Raw genomic sequence first — 24,538 nt, forward strand, 5'->3', positions numbered from 1 at the left:
CGCACTAGGGCCACATGTGGGGTATTTCTAAAAACTGCAGAATCTGGGCAATAAATAATAAGTTACATTTCTCGGGTAAAACCTTCTGTGGTACAGAAAAAAATGTATTACAAATGAATTTTGTAAAAAAAAAATGAAATTTGTAACTTTCACCTCTACTTTGCTTTAATTCCTGTGAAACGCCTAAAGGCTATGTTCACACGGGGTCTTTTGCCGAGTTTTTTGACGCGGAAACCGCGTCGCAAAACTCGGCAGAAACGGCCCGAGAACGCCTCCCATTGATTTCAATGGGAGGCGTCGGCGTCTTTTTCCCGCGAGCAGTAAAACTGCCTCGCGGGAAAAAGAAGCGACATGCCCTATCTTCGGGCGCTTCCGCCTCCGACCTCCCATTGACTTCAATGGGAGGCAGGAGAAAGCGTGTTTTCTGCCCGCGGCGCTCAATGGCCGCGGGCGAAAAACGGCGCGATCATTGCTATTCACACGGAGTATTTTGGGGGAGGAATATCTGCCTCAAAATTCCGTTTGGAGCTTTGAGGCAGATATTCCTCCCCCAAAATACTCCGTGTGAACATAGCCTTAGGGTTAATACACTTTCTGAATGCTGTTTTGAATACTTTGAGGGGTGCAGTTTTCAAAATGGGGTGATTTATGGGGCCTTTCTAATATATAAGGCCCTCAAAGCCACTTCAGAACTGAATTGGTCCTTGTAAAAATCGCCTTTTGAAATTTTCTTGAAAATATGAGAAATCGCTGCTAAAGTTCTAAGTCTTGTAACGTCCTAGAAAAATAAAAGAATGTTCAAAAAACGATGCCAACATAAAGTAGACATATGGGTTATATATGTTAACTAGTAGCTATTTTGTGTGGTATTACTATCTGTTTTACAAGCAGATACATTTAAATTGAGAAAAATGCTAATTTTTGCAAATTTTCTCCAAATCTTGGTGTTTTTCACGAATAAATATTGAATTTATCAACCAAATTTTTTCACTAACATAAAGTACAATATGTCACGAGAAAACAATCTCAGAATCGCTTGGATAGGTAAAAGCATTCCGGAGTTATTACCACATAAAGTGACACATGTCAGATTTGAAAAATCGGCTTCGTCCTGAAGGCCAAAACAGGCTCAGTCCTGAAGGGGTTAAGGGGTTAAATGTGTATGTAATAAATAAATATTTATTTATAAAAAATTATTTATGTTCGAATGCACAAAAAATGCATGTCGGTATTAGAACTACACATTGAACACACAACCAAAGCAATTTTATTGCTAAGCTAATAATACATTTTTAAAACATTTAAAAGATTTTTCCAGAACATTGCGATTGTACTTTAAATCTGAATGATTTCTATTTTTGATTTCAGCTCACTACAGTTGAAAGTCCTACTCCGTAAGTAAAATAATAAAAGAAAAAGTCTTCTTGTGTTGATGTCTTTGAACATTTGGATGATTATTTTTTTATATTATTCCCCATTTCTAAACTTTCTTTGTATACAAAGACATTTGTATACAAATATGGACCTGCCACTAGGTCATATAAGTTCACAAAACGGCAGCAGTTTGCGGTAAAAAACGTACAGCCTTGGTATTTGACCGCACTGTAACCTGTGAATTCAGCCTTAATGGTGCCTCTATTTCTGCTTGCTGGAGGCAATGTGGGGTCTCCTCAGCCCTGTAAGGTCACCTGAATAAAACGATACAATTCTGGTAGCATTGGTAATTAGCTTATAATGCAGTTAACTAATGCGATTTATTAAAGGCAAGCTGTCATCCGCTTTTTGGCCATCAATCTACTGGCATGGCGCTATAGGACTTTTAATTACTTTTGCAACCATGCCCTTGTTAAAATTGTTAGGTAGCCCTTTTTGCAGAATAATACTGCACTGTATGCAAATGGCGTACTTGTAGTCATCGTGGCAGTGAAGAAGCATTGCAGTCGCGAAGATAGCGGTGTAAACACACCTATTACTTTGTGATTGCTATTCCCTATACCCAATGCAAGCGCGAGATTTCAGAGACTCTAGCACTGACGTCAACAGGCAGGGGAGATGTTAATCATGGAGCGCTGCTGCATACAGTGCAAGTTCTTATTATTCTACAAAAAAGGCCACCTTTTCACAAGGGCATGGTTGGAGTAGTGTTTTAAATAGTCACTAACCTTTCAACAAACTTTGCATACATCAATAGTACAAGAAATGAATATATTTTATTAGAGAAAAATGCCTCTTTCTACACTTATCAGACTACTTTTTTCCCTGCCCCCTCCCTTCTAACTCATCACTTACTTTGAATTTGCTGCTAAATCCATCTTAAGATGGACTATCAGCTCACTAAGGGATCAGGTAATAGCTGCCTATGGAGAAGGATTGAGCAGAGTAAGTGTTTTATCTCCCCTCCGTGCTGGATTCACAGCTACACTACTGATTACTGCTGTATAATATCCCTGCTGCTAAGCTAGTGTATGTGTGTGTGTGTGTGTGTGTATATGTATGTATGTGTATATATATATATATATATATATATATATGAGATGGGAGAGCAGGGTTCTCTTTTTCTGTGTGTGCTGTGTATGGAAGACATGATAGCAGTCAGGCTCTGCCCGAAAGCTCAGAGACCCCCACCGTTGCTGAAATGAAGGTGCAGAAGCGCTCCGCTACGTGCCCTGTACCTTTGGCTGTGATTAGCGCTCCTTGACATGCTAAAGACGGCTTACGTAGAACGTCTATGTAAGCCGTCTTCTGCCCGATGATGAGCATTGATCAGTCGAAGGAGCAGGGCACTCAGCTGAGCGCTTCTGCACCTTCATTTCAGCAACTGTGGGGGTTTCCACACCAGGACCCCCGCCGATCAAAACTTTTATGTCTTTTTGACATCAAAAGTTTGATGAAAAATGTAGTTACTCTTTAAATATATAAAATGGCTTTCCTAAAATACAGACTACGTATTGCATCATGGCGCTTCATATATTGTAGCATTCGGCCTCATAATGTGATTCTTTTTTTGCAGTAATTTGCTAAGGGACACTTCTCAGCACAACAAAATGCAGAATGTTTCTGATGTTCCAGCTGAGCCGTTAAAGGAAACCAAGTGTATGAAAAATGTAAGTACTTGTTGTTCGTGCCTAATAATGATTTTTTTAAGTGTTTTTCTCTTTTTTTTTTTTTTTTTTCTTTTTCCTCTTAACTTAAATGTATTTTACCTTTAGGATATTAAAGCATCATTCATGTCTAGTTTGGATAACTGCGAGCAGAAACGAAATGGTGAGTCTACTATATATTTAGTTGTATTTTATTTTTAGATGACTAAATGAATCTGCAAATCGGCCTAATTGAATTACCCATTCTTAAATACCATCAGTGTAACACTTTTGTCGAAGACAAATATTTCCTGGATATTTGCTCACAACAATAAAATGTTTAACGCGATAATATCCAGAGTTGACATATGTATTGCCAGCTTAAGATGATAACCTTTTTGGAGTATGGGGCTGAGCTAAAATAACCAACATAGCCAATTTATGGGAGTAATGCTGTCAGAAAAAAATATATCCAAAAGAACCTCCACTGAGCACCATGTTCAGTCTCATAGTTCTGTAAGGCAACCTATTATGTGTCAGCTATATTATCTCTTTCCAATACAGCAGTATAAACTTACGGTTGCTTTTTCGTCTCTCCATCATTAGCCCCAACATTGTATTTGCGGGACTGACTGTTTTTCTATAGGGAGAGCCCCAAGCCTAAGGTTGTGTTCACATTCGCGTTTGGTTCAGTTGATGGAAAGGTCTGACGGAACCATCAGGAGGACCCATCAACGGAACGGAAACTATAGCTTTGCGTTAGCATTACCTTTAATTTCAATGATAATTCTTCGTTGGTTGTCTAATGGTTGTCTCCGTAAGGTTTAAGTTTTTTGACAGAATCCATAGCACAATCGACTGCGCTATTGTCTCCACCAAAAAAACAAAACGGAAACCTTACAGAACGGAGACAAGTGGAAACCATTAGCAATGGAAGCATTACCATTGAAATCAATGGTAATGCTGACGCAAAGCTATGGTTATCTTTCCGTTGATGGGTTCCCCTGACAGAACCCATCAACTGAACCTGTGAACAGGCCCTGACCAGGCTCCCAGGGCTGTCCTGAGATTCCTGTTAGAGCATGTCAACAACTGTCTGTATGTTTTGTATGCACAAGCTATATAATGTGTTGTGATACATAGATATTTATAACAAAATACAATAATTGAAAGTCCCCTAATAAGTCATAAAACATAAAAACAATCATACAGCATATGTATTTGGTATCCCCATAATAGTAAAAAATAACTGTACATAAAGTTAACATGCACTTTTATAGTGTTGTCAATGACTTTAAAATAAATTCTATGAGTTATTTATTTTCATTTTGTTGGGTTCATTGGGAGAAACCGCACCATGGATATATGGTCCTGCCCCCAGGAGGCTTCATACTAGTATAAAAAGGGCTTGGCTCCTCCCATTTAGGCTACACCCCCTTCCACAGGCACTTTGCTAGTTTGTGTAAAAGCAATATCATAAACATAGGTCTCACAGGACGGTTATCAGCGGGTTAGGTATTCTTGAATCTGAATTACCACATATATATATATATATATATATATATATATATATATACACACACGCGCGCGCGTCATATACTGTTTCCAGTATTTGAAAGAGTAGAAAACTACATTTTATTAGACAACTACACTTGTTAAAATTCTACATAGAAAATTAGAATCCATAACTGCATATGGGCTACATACAAAACAGTAACACTTATAGTAGCAACAAAATCTCATGTGCAGAGGGCTAATACGCCATATGTAGAGTAGCTACAATTGTGAAATGTCACACGGAAAAATGGGTGTAGTGTCTAAACAGGGACACTATATCAAGCAAAGCGATTGCCAAAAAAGGGGAAACATGCACACAAAATAAGTCTATAGAGGAGGAAATGCAGGCCCTCAGAACCTCGGCTTCAACAGCCACGCCGTTAAATGCATCTGAGGTAAAGCGTGGTGGAATAGCAGAACTTGGGAATGTCATGGTGTGTCCGAGAGAAGGTAGCTTAGGTTTGCATACAAGCCCTGGCGGGGTGCAGTCGGGAGCCACCAGTATTGTGAGAACACCCTATCTCTTGAGCACTCTGGAAGAGGAGGGAAGAGATACCGCTCTCCATATGGTGACCACCGTATTGACTGCAATGGCCTTGGGAGCTTGTGCCCCGGCCATGACAACTGGAACCTTGTGGTTGAGACGGGATGCAAAAAAACACATGAGTGTAACCCAACAACTGGCGCTTTTTATGAAATACCTTTTGGGTGAAGAGACCATTCTCCCAGATCTAATCATACTTGGCTGAGAAAATCTGTGGCCGAATTGTTTGTTCTTGGTTTGTGCACCACTGACCGTGCTGGAATATGTTGCTCCACCAACAGTAGCATCCGATAGGATTCCAACAGAGTCGCCTGACTCCTGGTGCTGACCTGGTGGTTCAGATAAGCAGCCGCCTTTGGAGTTGTTGGTATTGATCCTGACCAGCTGATCTTGAAGAATCCAGTGCGAGAGAGCTAGGAAGATTTCCCTCAATTCCAACAAGTTTTCTGAACTGTGTGAGGATTGAAAACTGCACCCCACCCTGTCAGACTAACATCTGTTTAGAAGACCAGCCAGCAGAGGGGAGGAAAAAGACCTACCCATCGAGATGGTCTGCGAGGTCTCTCCCCTTTGCAACTCCTGACACATCGGAGAGGGTAAGAGAATCAGTTCTAAAACCATCAACATCCCGCCCTGGGCAATGTAAGAGGGCCACCTTCCTCTTTCCAGCTTCTTAGATGCCACGATCCCTATTAATTGCGGCATCTAAGTGGTTAAATGGCCGGTATCGGAGTTAAGTGTCGGCTGTAATATATAGCCAACACTTGCTCAGTATGGAGCGGGCTCCATATTCCTCCTTCCTGGCTATGATGTAAGTTTAACTCAAATGTCCGGCAGGGGTTCATACACAACAGTAGTTGACATTGCATGCTGTTATTTTAGTCTATGATCTACAAGTACACCCAGATCTGCCCTAACAAGTGACTCTCCCAGATTTACTTCCCCTAGAACAGAGGTCTCAAATACGTGGGCCACATGCTGCCCATGAGGCTGTCATCTGCGGCCCGTGGGGCACCGTAGCACCCTAGGGAGAGAGCAGGCTGGCAGAGGAATGGGCCTGGGCACCTTTGTGACGTCATGAAGGCACGCAGTCCCTTTCCCCCGCTGGATAGTTGGTGGTGGCTGAGCAATGGGCACACAGTCCCCTGTAGATAGAGCAACGCCCCTGTAGATATCGCCCCACACACCACCCCCTGTAGATAGCGCTACATTACCCCCAGGCCATGCCGTCTCGGATTAAGCGGAACCGTTCCGGATTCCGGGCGGTGTCCTGGGTGGCCGGAGGGGTGTGCAGCTATCAACTGTGTCTGGGTCCTCAGGACGCAGATACAGTTGAACCCAATGCTGAAGCAAGGAACTTTTTAGCTCCCTGCTTCAGCAATAGTCCAGAGCAGAGGAACAAAGGCAACTTTAAGCGCTGTGCTCGGGGAAGCCCTTGACATCAATCAATATATATGGACAGTGGCTACTCCTGGAGTGGAAGCCCCGTTGCTCTTGCAGTGGATTCCGCTCTAGGAGTAGCCCCTGAGGTCACTGTGGGGTGTGTGGCATTATCTACGGGCGGTGCTGCACTATCTAAAGAGGGCACTGTGGAACGATCTTGACATTCTGGTGTCTGCCAAATGCTGCCAACTGAGCAGGCAGACTGCATTTAACGACACTTAAACTGGAATGTTAAAGAGGCTCTGTCGCCAGATTTTGCAACCCCTATCTCCTATTGCAGCAGATCGGCGCTGCAATGTAGATTACAGTAACGTTTTTTTTGTTTTTTTCAAAAACGAGCATTTTTGGCCAAGTTATGACCATTTTTATATTTATGCAAATGAGCCTTTCTTATGTCCAACTGGGCGTGTATTGTGTGTGTACATCTGGGCGTTTTTACTTGTTTTACTAGCTGGGCGTTGTGAATAGAAGTGTATGATGCGGACGAATCAGCATCATCCACTTCTCTTCGTTACCACCCAGCTTCTGGCAGTTCACAGACACACGGCGTGATCTCGCTCATCCGACGCGATGAAGTTCCTGTGGGAGGAAGTGAGTGACGTCACAGCGTGATCTCGCGAGGACACGCTGTGTGTCTGTGCACTGCCAGAAGCTGGGTGTTAACGAAGAGAAGTGGATGATGCCGATTCGTCAGCATCATACACTTCTATTCACAACGCCCAGCTAGTAAAACAAGTAAAAACGCCCAGATGTACACACACAATACACGCCCAGTTGGACATAACTTTAAACACGCCCAGTTGTACATAAAGGCTCATTTGCATAAATATAAAAATGGTCATAACTTGGCCAAAAATGCTCGTTTTTGAAGAAAAAAAAAACGTTACTGTTATCTACATTGCAGCGCCGATCTGCTGCAATAGGAGATAGGGGTTTGAAAATCTGGTGACAGAGCCTCTTTAAAATAAACTCGTTGAGTATACTCAAATTTCTGGTAAGTTTATATCTAGCCAAATTATTAGAGTAATGTAGAATTGCTATAGTAGTTCAAATAATGAATTGATTAACAATTTTGTATTGTATCAATTTGAACGTAATGCGGCCCGTCAACTTCAAATTTTTTCTATGTGCGGCCCATTTACTTGGCAGAGTTTGAGACACCTGCCCTAGAACGTATGGGGCATACAGATAATTAGTAGCCCAGATCCATAACTTTACATTTATCCACATTGAACCTCATTTGCCTAGTGGATGCCCAAACACTCAGTGATTTGAAGTCTGTTTGCAATTAATGAACATCTTCCATAAACTGAACTACACTACATAGGGATACATCTGTCAATCAACAGAAATTGGTAGAGGCGAATGACAAGTGGGCGGAGCTAGAGGCAGCTCATGAATACGCCAGACTCCTCTTTGGCATGGCTGCCCAGGCTCTACAGTTAAGTTCTCAGAAATCGGTTTAATTAAGCAAATAAGCGACACATTGCTGAAATTAGCATATATATCACTACATTATGCTGCCCTCAGTGAGAGCAGGATAATGTAAGTGACAGGTTCCCATTAATTTACCCGTTCGGTGTATGAGGGACAGTGTCAAATTCCTTTGCACGGTCCAAAAACACAATGGGGGAGAATTTCATATGCTAGTCTTCAAATCGTTGGAGTAACATTCAGCATCAGAGCCCTCTGCCTGCAGCGGTTACATGCTACGTGCAGCAGGATTGCAGCATTTAGTAGCTTCTCTTGCTCCCCCGTGACCTCCCCATTATCACTATTTTTGGGATTTGTTTTGTGGTCTTTGACCTTTCACTTAGTATTTTTGCTGACTTTAATACCTTTTTTTTACAGATTTTATTAAGCTTTTTGTGCTCTTTTCACAGTAGGTGTAAGCCATGTGGGGTTTAATATTAGTCGTTTATACTTGCTAACTAAAGCAATGAATTTTGCAGTATAATTACCCAAATACATTTTAAGCACTCCCATTTAGCATTTGTATATATTTTTTTTATATTAGTTGTTCAGTTTATGTCCTGGACTGCATCTCTCAACCTGGGGAAAATAGCTTTCTTAAAATTAAAGGGTATAACTAGAATCAACAATGATCACCTATGCACAGGATCGGTGATAATTGTCTGATGGCTCGCGACCCGACCGCTGGGTCCTTCAGGTAACTCCAATAGCTTCACTTACTTTTTCTTCCAACTGTATTATGTTTCATAATGGCATATGTATGTTTCTGGTTTATATGATTTTGTTTTTTTATTTTTTTGCTTGTTTTATTATTCCCCAGAAATGCAGCCAACAGAGCATTTGTCAGAAACATCTAGCCATTACTATGTCCATGTGGGTAATATAGCTCCTTGCATTAAAGAGGTACGTTTACAGAAATATTGGCACTTTCTCTATTCTATTGCGACGTGTGTGCGAAGTGACAATCTGATCCATTGCGTTGTTAATTTAGACTTTTCGGCCTCCTTCACGTAACACATGCAATTTTGTGGCTCTTTTTTTTTTTTATAGTCCTTTTGCACAGGCACTTCTGAAGTCTGTGTTTTTTATATAAACACCACAAACCAAAACACGATTGGCCTCATTTATCAAAACTGTCTAAGGGTGCGGCACTGAGCCGGCCGTGATTCGGCCAACAACCGCGCCATCAGCATGTTCGGTGCAGCTGTCAAATTAATGGCTGTTAATGTCTGAGCGCTGTTGCGGGTGAAATAGCCCTTTACCGGCAAAATCTTGCGGCCATTAATTAGTACACCTTTTATGGCTTCACAATTTTGCAGGTAAAGGGCCGTTTCACCCCCATTAACAGGCTATTTGACAGCCGTGCCGAACATGGTGCAGTTGTTGGCTGCATCACGGCCGGGTCAGTACCGCCCACACCAACAAATCGGAGCTCCGCGTTAGATGTTTTTTAGAGCAATCTAAGAAATGCATGTAGACAAATTCATATTTTACTATAAACTCTTAACTGACATGGAACCGTTTCCATGTGACGTGACATCAATTTAAACAAAACGTCAGCACTTCTTTATTTATATTACGGTGATGACGCTATCATTTTGTCTACACTAATTCATTGGCACCAAAAATGGCCTCAAGGTGGAACCACTTTGTATGTACTATGTGATCCTAGTGTGGGGACAGTGTTGTAAACACTAGTAGGTGGAACAGTTTAAATTTGCATCACTAACTCGGCCGGAAATACAAGAGTAGCTTGAAATGACAACTTAGGTTAGTGTTGCAGATCTGATCAGGAGAACAGAGTAAGGTTTGTTGGGGCTTACATCTGAAAACTTTACTTTGGCGTCTGCTTCCATGCTTGAGGTGTCTGAACAGCAGCTAACTATTATTGTGGCTTCCAAAAGCCTGTGGTCGGTCACCCCCGATATATCTATAAATAAGTGAATTTCAATATTTTTCTTACATTAGGACTTGTAGATAACAAACTGATTATGTATATATGTGTATTTGCATGAAATATGGCTTAAGTTTTATTGGACGTAATACATTGTAGGTTGAACTAATGGATGCCTTTTGGAAATACAATATATACAATGTTTTCCTCGAAGAATCTTCTCTGACATGCAGGTAAAGTATTGCCATTTTATGTAGCGTGAAAAAGTCTGTTCTTTTAACCCCTTCCCGACATCTGCCGTGTATATATACACGGCGCACGCCGGGGGACGAGCGAGTGTGTCGGCTGTGTGTTACAGCCGACACTTCCGGGTAACGAGCAGGATCCCGTTTGAGCGCGATCCCGCTTGTTTAACCAGTTAAATGCCGCGGTCAATAGCGATCGCAGCATTTAAATGACTGAACACAGCGGGGTGACCCTTTGTAACGTTCCAACGCCCCCGCGGCGATGTCGGGGTTGGCATGACAGCCTGGGGGCCTGATGAAGTCACTCAGGTCCGCCATCTTTGTACTCCTATGAATCCCTGCCTCCGGAATCACGATATACTGCAATACATTAGTCTAACGATCGCTGATTAAAGTCCCCTAGGGGGACAAGTAAAAAACGATAAAATAAAGTGTTTTTTTTATAAATTTAAAAAAAAATTAAAAGTTAAAAAAAAAAACCTTTTCCCATTTTTCCTCAAGCAAAATGTAAAAAAAAAGAAAAAGCTAACATAACTGTTATCAACGTGTGCGTAAAAGTGTGAACTATTGTAATATAATATATCATTATAGAGTCCGCACGGTGAACGCCGTAAAAAATAAAAAACATCAGAATTGCTGTTTTTTGGTCCCTTCATCTCCCCAAAATGGTACCAATATAAACTACAGCTCGCCCCGCAAAAACGAAGCCCTCATACCGCTAAATCGACAAAAAAATAAAAAAGTTATGGCTCTCAGAATGTGGCGACAAAACTCTAATTTTATTTTTAACCATCAGTTTTTCCCTTGTAAAAGTAGTAAAACATTAAAAAAAACTATAAATTTGGTATCGCTGTAATCGTATTGACCCGCAGAATAAAGTTAATATACAGTTTTTACCGCACGGTGAACGCCGTAAAAACAAAACCACCCAAATGATTGAGGAATCTATTTTTTTTCTCTTTTCCAACTACATTATACGGTACAAAAAATGGTGCTGTGAAAATCTACAACACGTCCCGCAAAAAACAAGCCCTCATACGGCAATATTGATGGAAAAATAAAAAAAAGATATGGCTTTTGGAAGATGGGGAGGAAAAAACAAAAGTGAAGATCCAAAAAATGGCTGCGGAATATTATACAGAATAGGCTATTATTAAAAAAACAAAACAATGTAGAGGGTCTTGTCTATGCATTGTGTATACCTTTTTAAGTTAATGTGCCATTTATGGGTTGTCTGCCACTTTGGTTCCTTCTTTCCCTCTGATATGGTTCCCTTAATGCAGCCTACATTCCCCATGATTCCTTTAGTGTTACAAAGGCAGAGTGAGCGGAGTCTCAGCACACTGCACCTTCTCTGCCATGTGTCCTATATAAGTGCAGCAAGTGACAGATCTGTTACATAGAGCTACTGTACTCACACTTCAGAGTCTCTGTGTATCCTATGTGATGCATCTTTATCATGTCGGGGAAGGTGCAGAGGAGGGCGAAAGTAATTCTGAACAGGTCGGATGTAAGTTTGGAGAGCCAGCTAGACTCGTTGCTGCTCTATCGACTTTGTCCTACAATTTGATCTCCCGCTGGTCTGGCATAATGAGAAGTTGCTGTGGTGGGGCCAATCTTGATTCAAATCTGAATCGTTCTTCACTGAAGGGGCAAATTAATTTGATCTCCCAGCCCTAGTTGAAGGGCTGTCCTGGTAAATTGTTTCACTTTCCCAACTACTCACACAAATTTTAATAGTCCTATGTATAAATGACCGGAACCTTTTGAATCTGACATCAATGTTATAATAGTATAAGATAGGGATGTCACGATACCAGAATTTGGACTTCGATACCGATACTTCATGTAATATTGCGATTTCGATACCAAAACGATATTTTGCCAACAGTAATAATAATAATAAAAAAAAAAAAGTTCTTCCATTTTCTGATGAGTCGTGAGGTGTGATAATTACTATTAATGTGAGGCACATTAAAAATTCAAGCCCCATCATTTTTCTCAGTCATAATGGGTTAATGTGTAAGGTACATGATGAGGTTAATTACTATTAATGTGAGGCACATGGAGGTTAAATTCATCACACCTCGTGCCTCACATTAATAAGTGAAAAAGCAGTTTTTATTTTATTTTCTTTACAGCGTACACATCATAAATGACGCAAAAAAAATTGTTGTGCAGGTTATTACGGCCGCGCCAATACCGAATATGTGTATATGTTATGTATTGAGACTTATTTTTATTTTTACTTTATTTTTAAACTGTAATGTACTGGCATATATCTATATCCCAGTACATTAGCCTGTGTACTGATAGTAATGTACTGGTATATATCTATATGCCAGTACTCTAGCATGTGTACGGATAGTACACAGGCAGTTGTTAGGACATACCTCCGTATGCCCTAACAGGAAATATGGTAAGACAGCCCTGGAGTCCTTCAATGGACCTTGGGCTGTCTGCCCATTTATGGTATGTCCCTCAGTCGTGTCACAGGGATTCCTGTGTTGTGATCCAGGGGGCATCGCTCTTCTCATTCTCTAAAAACTATACCCATCCTGATCAGTTGATACATGCTGTGAATTGAAAAAAAATGTGCATTAAAGTGTTTTAAAAACAAAATGTTCTTAAAACCATTTAAATGTATTGGCAATATTTTTTTCAATGGAATGAATATGGATCCATAATAGGCAAGTTGTTAGACTTGATATTTGTATTGTTTATATTTCTTCTTCTCAAGTTATGCAGTACTGATCTTCCTAAAGTCAGAAAACGCAGAAGCTGCCATAAGAGAAATGGATGGAAAGATATTGTATGGAAAAAAAATAAAAGTTCGTGCCATCAAGACTTCCAATTACAATCTTCCGCTAGCTTTTCAAAGCATAAAATCACTTTCTAGAGATTTCCCTGAAGATGAAAAAGGTAGATTTCCTACTGCTATGTCCAAAGAAGGTGTTGTGTCCGAGCCACCAAAGAGTGACGCCACCCAGCCTAGCCAAGGCCAGCATGATCATACCCAGGCTGCATCAGATGGCGGTAGTTTGAAGAATGCTTTTTCAAATATGCTAGGCAATAAATGTTATCCTCACATTAATACAAACCAGGGAATTCCAGTTGCTTCACCTTGCAGCACGTCTGGCTTCTCTAACTTAATGGCTCCGGGTTATCAGTGGATGATGCAGTCGAATCATTCAAACATGATCTACAGCAACATGCCAAATCTAATGTATGTTCCTTTTTCTTATCCATTATATAAATTGCCTCACCATCCTCCTTTTCAGTCTTCCTTGCCAATTCCTAATAACTGTATGCCAGGTATTAACATGAAATCAAATGTAAATAGTCAATTTGGTAAAAATGAATGCAGTCCTGTGCGTGCAAAGCCTAGGAAATCCATTCATAACTTGGATAGAAAGACCAGCTCTGGGATTGCACGATCAATTGTGCACAACCAGGTCACATCTTCAACTGACAAAGCCAAAATATGGGAAAGAAACACTGCTGCGAAGTTCATGGAAGATAAGCATGCTACTGTAAAATCTGTTAGTGAACCAACATCGTTTTTTACCACATCCAGCAATGCAAAACCTTCAGAAACTGCATCTCCAGTAGATTCTCTTAAAATGTCTGTGTCCGTTACTAAGGCAAGCGTGTGTGGTGAGGAATCTACTGTCACTGACTATTGGTCATCTTGTGATGAACAGAAACATATTTCTGGATCTTTAAGCGCCAAATCTGCAGCTCCTTTAAGATCTCCAACATTTGTCCCACGTAGTGTCACAATACCTGAAGTCACCAAGATATCTGCAAATCCTATTTTAGGCACAGGAGTTTCGACGCATTCTGCAAAACAGGCCCAAGTAAAATCTAGTGACACAACACAACAAGAAACTTCTTTTTCAGCTGGAAAAACGGTAAAGATCTATACTATATTAATCTTAAGACGACTGCAGTGGCTAAGAGACCTAAATTAATATATAGTAGCTAACAAATATAATGTATTTCCCTGTGATCATTTAAATATCTGCTTACTAACTTAGAGGCTCTGTCCCCACATTATAAGTGGCCTATCTCCTTTATAAGGAGATCAGCGCTATAATGTAGGTGACAGTAATGCTTTTTATTTAAAAAAACGATCTATTTTTACCACTTTATTAGCGTTTTTAGATTTATGCTAATGAGTTGCTTAATGCCCAAGTGGGCGTATTTTTACTTTAGACCAAGTGGGCGTTGTACAGGGGAGTATATGACGCTGACCAATCAGCATCATGCACTCCTCCATTCATTTAGACAGCACATAGCAATCCTGTTAGATCCTTATGTGCTGTTTTATATTGACACATTAACAATACTGAAGTGTTTAGACAGTGAATAGACATTCCACGGAATGTCTACTCACAATCTCTGCACTTCGTTACTCTGTCTGTGGTAGTTACAGCAGAGGATGCGTAATCTCGCGAGATTACGCAGTAGATGACAGGTTACAACGAGATCACGCTTCCTCTGCTGTAACTACTATAGAAACCATAACCAAGTGCAGAGATTGTGAATAGACATCCCGTGGAATGTCTATTCACTGTCTAAACACTTCAGTATTTTTAATGTGTTAGTATAAGACAGCACATAAGGATCTAGCAGGATCCCTATGCGCTGTGTAAATGAATTGAGGAGTGCATGATGCTGATTGGTCAGCGTCATACATTCTCCTATACAACTTGGTCTAAAGTAAAAATATGCCCAGTTGGGCATTAAGAAACTCATTAGCATAAATATAAAAACGCTAATAAAGTGGTAAAAATAGATCGTTTATTTAAATAAAAAGCACTGCTGTCACCTACATTATAGCGCCAATCTCCTTATGTAAGAGATAGGGCACTTATAATGTGGAGACAGAGCCTCTTTAAAGAGGCTCTGTCACCACATTATAAGTGGCCTATCTTGTACATAATGTGATCGTCGCTGTAATGTAGATTACAGCAGTGTTTTTTTTTTATTTTGAAAATTGATCATTTCTGACGGAGTTATGACCTATATTAGCTTTATGCTAATGAGTTGCTTAATGCCCAACTGCGTGTGTTTTACTTTTTGACCATGTGGGCGTTGTGGAGAGAAGTTTATGACACTGACCAATCAGCGTCATACACTTCTCTCCATTCATTTAAACAGTACATAGCTATATCGCTACACACACACACACACACACACACACACACACACACACACACACACACACACACACACACACACACACACACACACACACACACACACACACACACACACACACACACACACACACACACACACACACACACACACACACACACACACACACACACTGCAGTGTCCTGACAGTGAATAGATATCACTACCAGCCAGGACGTGATGTCTATTCAGAATCCTGACACTTCGCTATTGTTTGTGTGTGCTGTAAATCATACAAACGTTAGCGAAGTGCCAGCATTCTGAATAAACATCACGTCCTGGCTGGTAGCGATGTCTATTCACTGTCAGGACACTTCAGTAACGTTAATGTGTGTGTATGTGGCTGCAAACAGTTATCTAGTAAGATCACTATGTGCTGTGTAAATGAATGGAGAGAAGTGTATGACGCTGATTAGTCACTGATTGGTCAGCGTCATACACTCCTCTGTACAACGCCCACTTGGCCATATAGTAAAACACGCCCAGTTGTCCATTGAGAAACTCAATAGCATAAAGCTAATATAGGTCATAACTCCGTCAAAAATGATCGTTTTTCTAAATAAAAAACACTGCTGCAATCTAAATGACAGCGCCGATCACATCATGTAGAAGATAGGCTACTTATAATCTGGTGAGAGAGACTCTTTAACTTTTAAAAGAAGCATTGTAGCTTGGCAGCTGCATTTATTCTTATTATGCATATGGTTAGGATGAGTTGGTATGTCAGTTTTGCCTGTACTACTTTTAGTATGAGGTCCAATGGGGTTATGCACAAAAAACATAATTTGTTCCCCATGTTGAACCATAGACTTTCACAGAATTTATCGAATTGCATACGTTATCATGTAGAATGTAAAATCGCTCTAATAGGAATACCTGACCAATTGTTGCTTATAATTTTGTTACATAAAGGCTATGTACACCTTTGAAGCAAAACTTTTTTTTTTTTTTAATAAATCCATAAACAACTTTTAATTTGACTTTTACTAAAAATGTTTTTACTTTTTAAGATACAGGTTATATGTATCATCTATATATAGAAGCTGTATCATTCTGTCAAAGCCACAGCTGTCAGTTCCGCATCAGACATGCAGGACTCGCTCTCAGCTCAGTGGTCAGATAGCTGACCTGACCGAATCGAGTGATACAGCTTCTTTCTAGGCTGGATGCAATTTGAAAGTTATTTTAAATCACTTAAAACATTGATCTATAAAAACAAAAAAACCTCTTCAAAGGTTTGCTTCAAGTTCATGAACTTAGAAGAGATCGATAATAGCTGGATCCTCAAATTTTACGCCTCGAATTACGCCTGAAAACATGGCTGCATTACGCCTACAAACATCTGCCCATTACCTGCAATGGGTTTTACGATGTTCTGTTCCCACAAGCCTTTATTTTATGCGTCGCTGTCAAAAAACGGTGCGTAAAAAGACGCTCCGTAAAAAGTAGCATGTCGCTTTTTGGAGCGGATTTTTCAATGAACACTATGAAAAGCGCCTCAAAAGTAGCTCCAAATTTTATTTTCAGCTTCAAAAACGCCTGAAAATCAGAGGCTGTTTTCTCTGAAATCGGCTCCGTATTTTCAGACTTTTTTAGTTAAGCGTGTGAACATACCCTTACCGTTCACCAAAGCAGTCAGTCCTGCTGTGCTGACCGATTCGGCTTTGACAGCAAGATACAGCTTCCATGTATTCAGGATGCATAGAAGCTGTATCTCCTATGTAATAAGGTTTTGATAAAAAAAAAACAATGTTATCCAAAATAAAACATTGATTTACTTAAAAAAAAATTTGCCTTTAAAAGTTTACATAGCCTTTAACTATTTTTGTAGATATTTAAAGGGGTTGTCCAATTGATGACCTATCCAGTACTGCAGCTCGGCCGCTATTCTGTGGCCGGAGCAAACAACTTCTGGCTTGTACGTCCGGACCAGCTGATCTGTGCGGGGCCCGGGTGTCGGACCCCCACAGATCATGTACTGATGACCTATGGTGGATAGGTCATCCGTTGTCAGTAGCTGGAAAAACCCTTTTAAGTGTATTTTTGTATATTGTTTTATATTTGCTTTTTTGCCTTTTTGAAAGTGTTTTCTATTCAGATATACTATGTGCATTTTTATCCGAAGGATTGGGGTGTATTCCCGCAAATTGACACATCATCCGAACTTCCAATTATCATCATTCCTAACCAGTTAAATTTCTCCCAGTTCAAAAAAGTTGTAAAGCATCTGACAGAGCTCCATAAAGATGCTACTAGGTAAGTGGGCAATGCTTGGCTTCTAAGGCTATGTTCACACGGAGTATTTTGGGGGAGGAATATCTGCCTCAAAGCTCCAAACGGAATTTTGAGGCAGATATTCCTCCCCCAAAATACTCCGTGTGAATAGCAATGATCGCGCCGTTTTTCGCCCGCGGCCATTGAGCGCCGCGGGCAGAAAACACGCTTTCTCCTGCCTCCCATTGAAGTCAATGGGAGGTCGGACGCGGAAGCGCCCGAAGATAGGGCATGTCGCTTCTTTTTCCCGCGAGGCAGTTTTACTGCTCGCGGGAAAAAGACGCCGACGCCTCCCATTGAAATCAATGGGAGGCGTTCTCGGGCCGTTTCTGCCGAGTTTTGCGACGCGGTTTCCGCGTCAATAAACTCGGCAAAAGACCCCGTGTGAACATAGCCTAACTTGGTACTGATTTATTTATTTTTATTTATTTTTCTTCCCTTTCTTGTTTTTGCTTTTAGAGACCAAGTTATTGGGACGCTCGAAGAAATAAGAAGGAACAGAGGGGGAACCTTAGGTGGTTTGACAATTCCGGAAATTTTATTTGCAGCATCTTCTAAATTAGCAGGAAATATTCCCCCAGCATGATAGTTACATGACAGGTACTGACAGTTATACACGTGTGTGTGTGTCCTTACATTTCACCTCTTCATGTTCACCTACAGTATATATAGAGTACATGCAGCTAGCGCATACTGTATGTGTATATAAAATTATATGTAATATATATTTTGCTTGTAGATATCGCTGGGGCACTCGGCACCATTGGTGGCCCTTGCCACTAGAAGTCTTCCCACAGACACTGGCTATAGCCGCTTAAGCCTAGTGTCCGTAGGAGGCAGACGTGACCGGATACTCAGGTCTGCTGCTATTTTTTTATTTTAGTTCTGTTTTAATTTCTCTTCTTTAGCTACTGGTGGGTTGTCAGCCAGTTCGTGGCACTGAATTTCCTTCCTCGCAGGTCACCTAACCTAATCACCCTGACCCGCAGCTAAAGCTTAATTAACCCCACTATACGTGCAAGGTTACTGAAAAGGTGACCCTGCAAAGACTACGGAGGGTGAAAATAAAATCTGCAAACCTCTTCTACCCAAAGAATACTCTGTAGGGCTACTCGCTGTGCAACTTTATTGGGACCTCTTCTTATAGGACAGTGTACATGCCATGTCTAAGGTGGGTGTACCCTATCTGGAGACCTCTTTGCTGCACATACTTTTTCTAATTTTTTAGGAACGGTTTCCCCACTTCTACCGCCATATTTATCATCGATAAGGGAACAGGCACCGTGCTGCCGCGCTTTCTTAGTCGTCGTGCGCTTGCTCCCTCAGCGCTGAAGCCTGTGTTTTCTACTTTAGCCCCCGACGTGCTTCAGCACTAAGCTGCATTTTGTCCACTCATGCCACGCCCCTCTGTCACATGTCCACGGCAACCATATCTGCTGGCCCGGCATCATCATTCCTTTGGTTGCTGGGAAGAAGTTTCTTTATGGAGGCATGCTTCTGTGACCGGGCAGTAGTTTCCAGCATGGCCTTTCTGAGGTACAGGCTTCTCTTTCCTGCGTTGTTTCCTCCCTAAGTTTCTACTTTTCTGGTGCCATTCTACCAGCCTCACCAAGGAGGGGTCCTATTCTGCTGCTATGCCTGGAGCCTTAGGATCCTGTTGCACGACCCGTCATGAGCCATGTAAACGAGCGCCGATTAATGCCTGCACGCTATGATCGGCGCTCATTTAAAGAGGCTCTGTCACCACATTATAAGTGCCCTATATCCTACATAAGGAGATCGGCACTATAATGTAGGTGACAGTAATGCTTTTTATTTAAAAAAACGATCTATTTTTACCACTTTATTAGCAATTTTGGTTTATGCTAATGAGTTACTTAATGCCCAAGTGGGCGTGTTATTACTTTCGACCAAGTGGGCGTTGTACAGGGGAGTGTATGACACTGACCAATCAGCATCATGCACTCCTCTCCATTCATTTACACAGCAGCATCGCGTTCTTACTAGAACGCGATGTGCAGCCACATACAGACATTAACGTTAATCAAGTGTCCTGATAATGAATATACATGACCTCCAGCCTGGACGTGATGTGTATTCAGAATCCTGACACTTCTGAATCTTTTCTGTGAGATTTCCAGCAAGGGAAACAAAATCTCGTTTACCTCGTAATCTCGCGAGATTACGCGTGGCTTGCTGGAATCTCACAGAAAAGATTCAGAAGATTCACTCTGTGTGGCGTTACCTACAGGGGGGACTCTGTATGGCGTTACCTACAGGGGGGGGGGGACTCTGTATGGCGTTACCTACAGGGGGGGGGGACTCTGTATGGCGTTGCCTACGGGGGGGACTCTGTATGGCGTTGCCTACGGGGGGGACTCTGTATGGCGTTGCCTACGGGGGGGACTCTGTATGGCGTTGCCTACGGGGGGGACTCTGTATGGCGTTCCCTACAGGGGGCACTCTGTATGGCGTTCCCTACAGGGGGCACTCTGTATGGCGTTCCCTACAGGGGGCACTCTGTATGGCGTTCCCTACAGGGGGCACTCTGTATGGCGTTCCCTACAGGGGGCACTCTGTATGGCGTTCCCTACAGGGGGCACTCTGTATGGCGTTCCCTACAGGGGGGACTCTGTATGGCGTTCCCTACAGGGGGGACTCTGTATGGCGTTCCCTACAGGGGGGACTCTGTATGGCGTTCCCTACAAGGGGGACTCTGTATGGCGTTCCCTACAAGGGGGACTCTGTATGGCGTTCCCTACAGGGGGACTCTGTATGGCTGTGGCTAGGGGATACATGTCTTTTGTTAAATGGCAGAGCGGAGAGATTCCTCCCTGCTCTGCCGTAGGGTTAAGTGGCGTCCCGCTGTAGCGGCTGCTAGCGGAGCCTCCGGCCATGTTGGGGGCCCATGTTGGCGGGCGACACGGGCCCCCTCATGCCGCGGGCCCCGTAGCAGCCACTACGGCTGCTATGGCGGTAGTTACGCCACTGCCTAAGTGGTTAAAATGTAGCGACACACAAACTAATTTTGGAAAAAATATATTTTTACTGTGTAAAAGTAGTAAAACACCAGAAAACGATATAAATTTGGTATCGTCGCAATCATAGCGGCCCGCTGAATAAAGTTATTTATACCACACCGTAAACGGTGTAAATTTAGGACGCAAAAAAGTGGCAAAATTGCTGGGTTTATTTCTACCCCCTTTCTCCCAAAAAAGTTAATCAATAAATTATATGTACCCCAAAATGATGCTATTAAAAAAGTACAACTTGTCCTGCAAAATACAAGTCCTGATAAAGCTATTTCGAAGCAAAAATAAAAAAGTTATAGATCTTTGAATGCGACGATGGAAAAACGTAAAAAATAGCTTGGACGTTAAGGCCTAAAATAGGCTGATCACTAAGGGGTTAAATTATATACTTTTTCAAGGTTGTAATTAAATTGGACTCTAAAAATTATAAATTGTTCATAACCAGTTTATAGATTTGTTTATGCTGCTTGCAATTTTACACATTACTTTTCTGTGTTTTTTCTTTCGCAGGTTTCGTTCTACCTTTACACATACCTGTTACTATTGAGGTTGATGGATTGAAAAGCTGAAAGATAATTGGAAATAACTGCAATGTCACAGAAAAGTGTATACGCTAATGTCTTGGTTTTCCTAGCTGGTTGTTAAATGGCTTTTTTGTTTGTTTTTTCTACACCTACAATTTGGTTTTGCCGTTTTGGTTAATCACACAAAGATGGGGGCAGGGTGAAAGAGGTGCTTTTCGGAACATCAGTTACATAATTTAGTACTTTTATTTTGATTTAATATGTTCTATATGGTGCAGGCTGTTTACTTAGTGTTTCTGCCCTCTGCCCGGTAGGCTTCCTACCCGCCATGGGAATCCCTAGACATTAGACATGAACGAAATGAGAGAACCCTTAACCTGATCAGTTTAGCTGTTTTCTTGTTTTGCTATTACTGTACAGTGTCCTTGGCGTAGAATAAACTGTATCAGGACAAAATAAATGGTTTCATTTTTTCTTTTCTGTGTAATAAAACAGTAAGTATGAAAATAAATATTCAGCTTGACTAGTTTTCTTCAGTCAATTGACGCTCTTGACAAAAGTTGAAATTCTCTTTTGGTCAGGGTGGAGGCACCCAACTTCATAGTCTCACCTACACGGTCCCTGCCGATAAAGGAGTACACAAGCCCTGTCTGGTAAACTGTATAAGGGAATACTCTGTTATCTCTGCACACACAGTGGGTTATCTACTATACCAGTTCAGACCAGTGATGACAGATGGTTCTCGGGATGTGGGCTGTAGGATCGACCTGCCATGAGAAAACAATGACTCCCCTGATGGGCAGTGACTACATAGGTAAGACTGGGGGTGGGTGAGCAGGTTTTTTTTTTTTGTTATTTTTTTCTTCCTCTGCCTGTTTTAAGGGGCCAAGTTCAGATGTGGTAATAATTTAATTGTCTCATTTTGTGTTTAATGTCTCTACATTCAAGCTGTCCACTTGCAGTCAGTGAATGAAAATATTTTTTTTTCACAGGCTGAAAATCCTGTATTGATCATGTGCAGCAGAAATATCTGCGCTGTGCACCTAATATATTGTAGTGAGCTGTGTGTCTGTCTTTTGGACACAATCAATGCAGGTTATCAGACAATTTGGGGAGCAACCACACAAAGTATATTAGAAAGTTGCATAACTTTTCGTTATGCAATGATTGAGCATTATTTGCAAAAAAAAAATTGGAAAGACCCTTTACATTTTCTTTGTGTTCCATTTTTTATTATGATGGGCCATATAACTAGGCAGCAAATCTAAAGTGTTAGCATCTTTGTTATATCTCTTTTCATTTTGTGTATGGTAATTTAAAAAATAAATAAATCCCCTTTTGCTACATGGACGCTATGAACAGGCTGCTGTTTATCTGAAATTCTTTATATGCGTCCATTTCGCACATAATTTAGCCTATAATAGCCCATAATAGTGTACTGCACGAATGCTCTCTAAGTTTGTCTGGCTCAGTAAAGGCATCTGTTTTTGTTTTTTAAAAACCCTTTCAAATACCAGTTTACAGAGTGGGCCGTCCTGCTTTCAGGTCTTTCATCTATTCTCCAGAGCAGAAAGCAACTAAAAGGAGCAACTCTCACTCTGGAGGACCCAGTACATGGACTGCCCAATTTTTTTAATTCAAACTGTAATGCTTTCTTTTGTCTGGGGTGGTGCTGCAAGGAAATTGAACACTTGTTGCCGGGTTCCTTCACAGAACACAGCTGCCATCCTGTATTATCGGAGGACCCTTATAACAAAAATGGATTGAGCGGAGAATCCCTTTAACACTTTAGTACTTCAGTGCCCGAGCTTAAAACATGAATAGTCAATGCAACAAGTAAAAACATAAAGCGTTATGAAGATATATGGTATTTAAAAATAATTCTAGGTTTTATTTTTTGTTGACTTTATAGCCAATTAACACTGGCATCATGGATTGTGTTTTTAAAGATCCTAACATATTGTTTCCCTTTCTTTTTTTTTTTTTACATTTAAGGGTCCCTTTTACTTAACCCCTTCCCGACATTTGACGTATCCATACGCCAAAGTCGGTTAGGGGAAGTATGGAGTGGGCTCACGCAGTGATCTCGCTCCATACAATGCCGGTGTCGGCGGTATGTTACAGCCGACACTTCAGAGTAACTAGCGGCATTGCGCTCGAGCGCGATCCCGCTAGTTTAACACGTTAAATGCTGCGGTCAATACCGACCGCAGCATTTAAATCGTCAGAAAGAGGGGGGCGACCCCCTCTAACTGCTCATCGCGCCCAACGCAATCGCGGGGGGCCGATGGTTGCTATGGCTGCCTGGGGGCTTAATGAACGCCCCCAGGTCCGCCATCTTTGTACACCTATTAAGCCTTGCCTCAGGCAGGGCTTAATAGATGCCTGTCAGAATCACGATATACTGCAATACATTAGTATTGCAGTATATTGAGCTAACGATCGCTGGTTGAAGTCCCTTAGGGGGACTAATGAAAAAAGTAAAATTAAAATTAAAAGTTCAAAAAAAGTCTGAGCTATTACAATATATCATTATTTAACCTGCACGGTGAACGCCGTACAAAAATAAAATTGTAAACGCCAGAATGTCTATTTTTTGGTCACCTCATCTCCCATAAAAAGTGATTTAACCGTCGCATGTACACCAAAATGGTATTATTAAAAACTACAGCTTATCCCGCAAAAAATAAGCCCTCATACCACTTAATCGACGGAAAAATAAAAAACTTATGGCTCTCGGAATTTGGCGACACAAAATAAATTTTCTTTTTTACATGTAAAAGTAGTAAAATATAGAAAAAACTATACGTATTTGATATTGGCATAATCGTATTGACCCACAGAACAAAGTTAACATGTTGTTTTAATTGCACAGTGAATTCTGTAAAAACGGCACGCAAAAAAACATGGAGGAATCGCTGTATTTTTCATTTTCTACCCCACAAATAATTTTTTTTTCACGTTTCTTAGTACTTTATACACAGTGTTCCAAATTATTATGCACATTGGATTTAAGTGTCATAAACGTTGAATTATTAGTTTTTCAATTAAACTCATGGATGGTATTGTGTCTTAGGGCTCTTTTGATCATTGCAATCAATCTCAGACACCTGTGATAATTAGTTTGCCAGGTGTGCCCAATCAATGGAAAACTACTTAAAGAGGCTCTGTCACCAGATTTTGCAGCCCCTATCTGCTATTGCAGCAGATAGGCGCTGCAATGTAGATTACAGTAACGTTTTTATTTTGAAAAAACGAGCATTTTTG

The 24,538-nt window shown here is 41.1% G+C and overlaps 1 protein-coding gene across 1 annotated transcript in view; it reads left to right on the top strand.

Moving 5' to 3' along the window:
- RBM44 (RNA binding motif protein 44) overlaps nucleotides 1-21,782 on the top strand; it is a 76,822-nt gene extending 55,040 nt beyond the window's left edge. The window contains exons 9-17 of the mRNA XM_075829623.1: nucleotides 1,369-1,394; nucleotides 3,011-3,104; nucleotides 3,210-3,264; nucleotides 8,918-9,000; nucleotides 10,151-10,224; nucleotides 12,977-14,150; nucleotides 17,567-17,697; nucleotides 18,175-18,315; nucleotides 21,258-21,782. Coding sequence (XP_075685738.1) covers nucleotides 1,369-1,394; nucleotides 3,011-3,104; nucleotides 3,210-3,264; nucleotides 8,918-9,000; nucleotides 10,151-10,224; nucleotides 12,977-14,150; nucleotides 17,567-17,697; nucleotides 18,175-18,301 — 1,764 coding nt within the window. The 3' untranslated portion in view covers nucleotides 18,302-18,315; nucleotides 21,258-21,782. The remainder of the gene's footprint in view (nucleotides 1-1,368; nucleotides 1,395-3,010; nucleotides 3,105-3,209; nucleotides 3,265-8,917; nucleotides 9,001-10,150; nucleotides 10,225-12,976; nucleotides 14,151-17,566; nucleotides 17,698-18,174; nucleotides 18,316-21,257) is intronic.
- The last annotated feature ends 2,756 nt before the right edge of the window (nucleotides 21,783-24,538 follow it).

Source organism: Rhinoderma darwinii, chromosome 6 (genome assembly GCF_050947455.1).
Source record: "Rhinoderma darwinii isolate aRhiDar2 chromosome 6, aRhiDar2.hap1, whole genome shotgun sequence".
NCBI classification, from domain to species: Eukaryota; Metazoa; Chordata; class Amphibia; order Anura; family Rhinodermatidae; genus Rhinoderma; species Rhinoderma darwinii.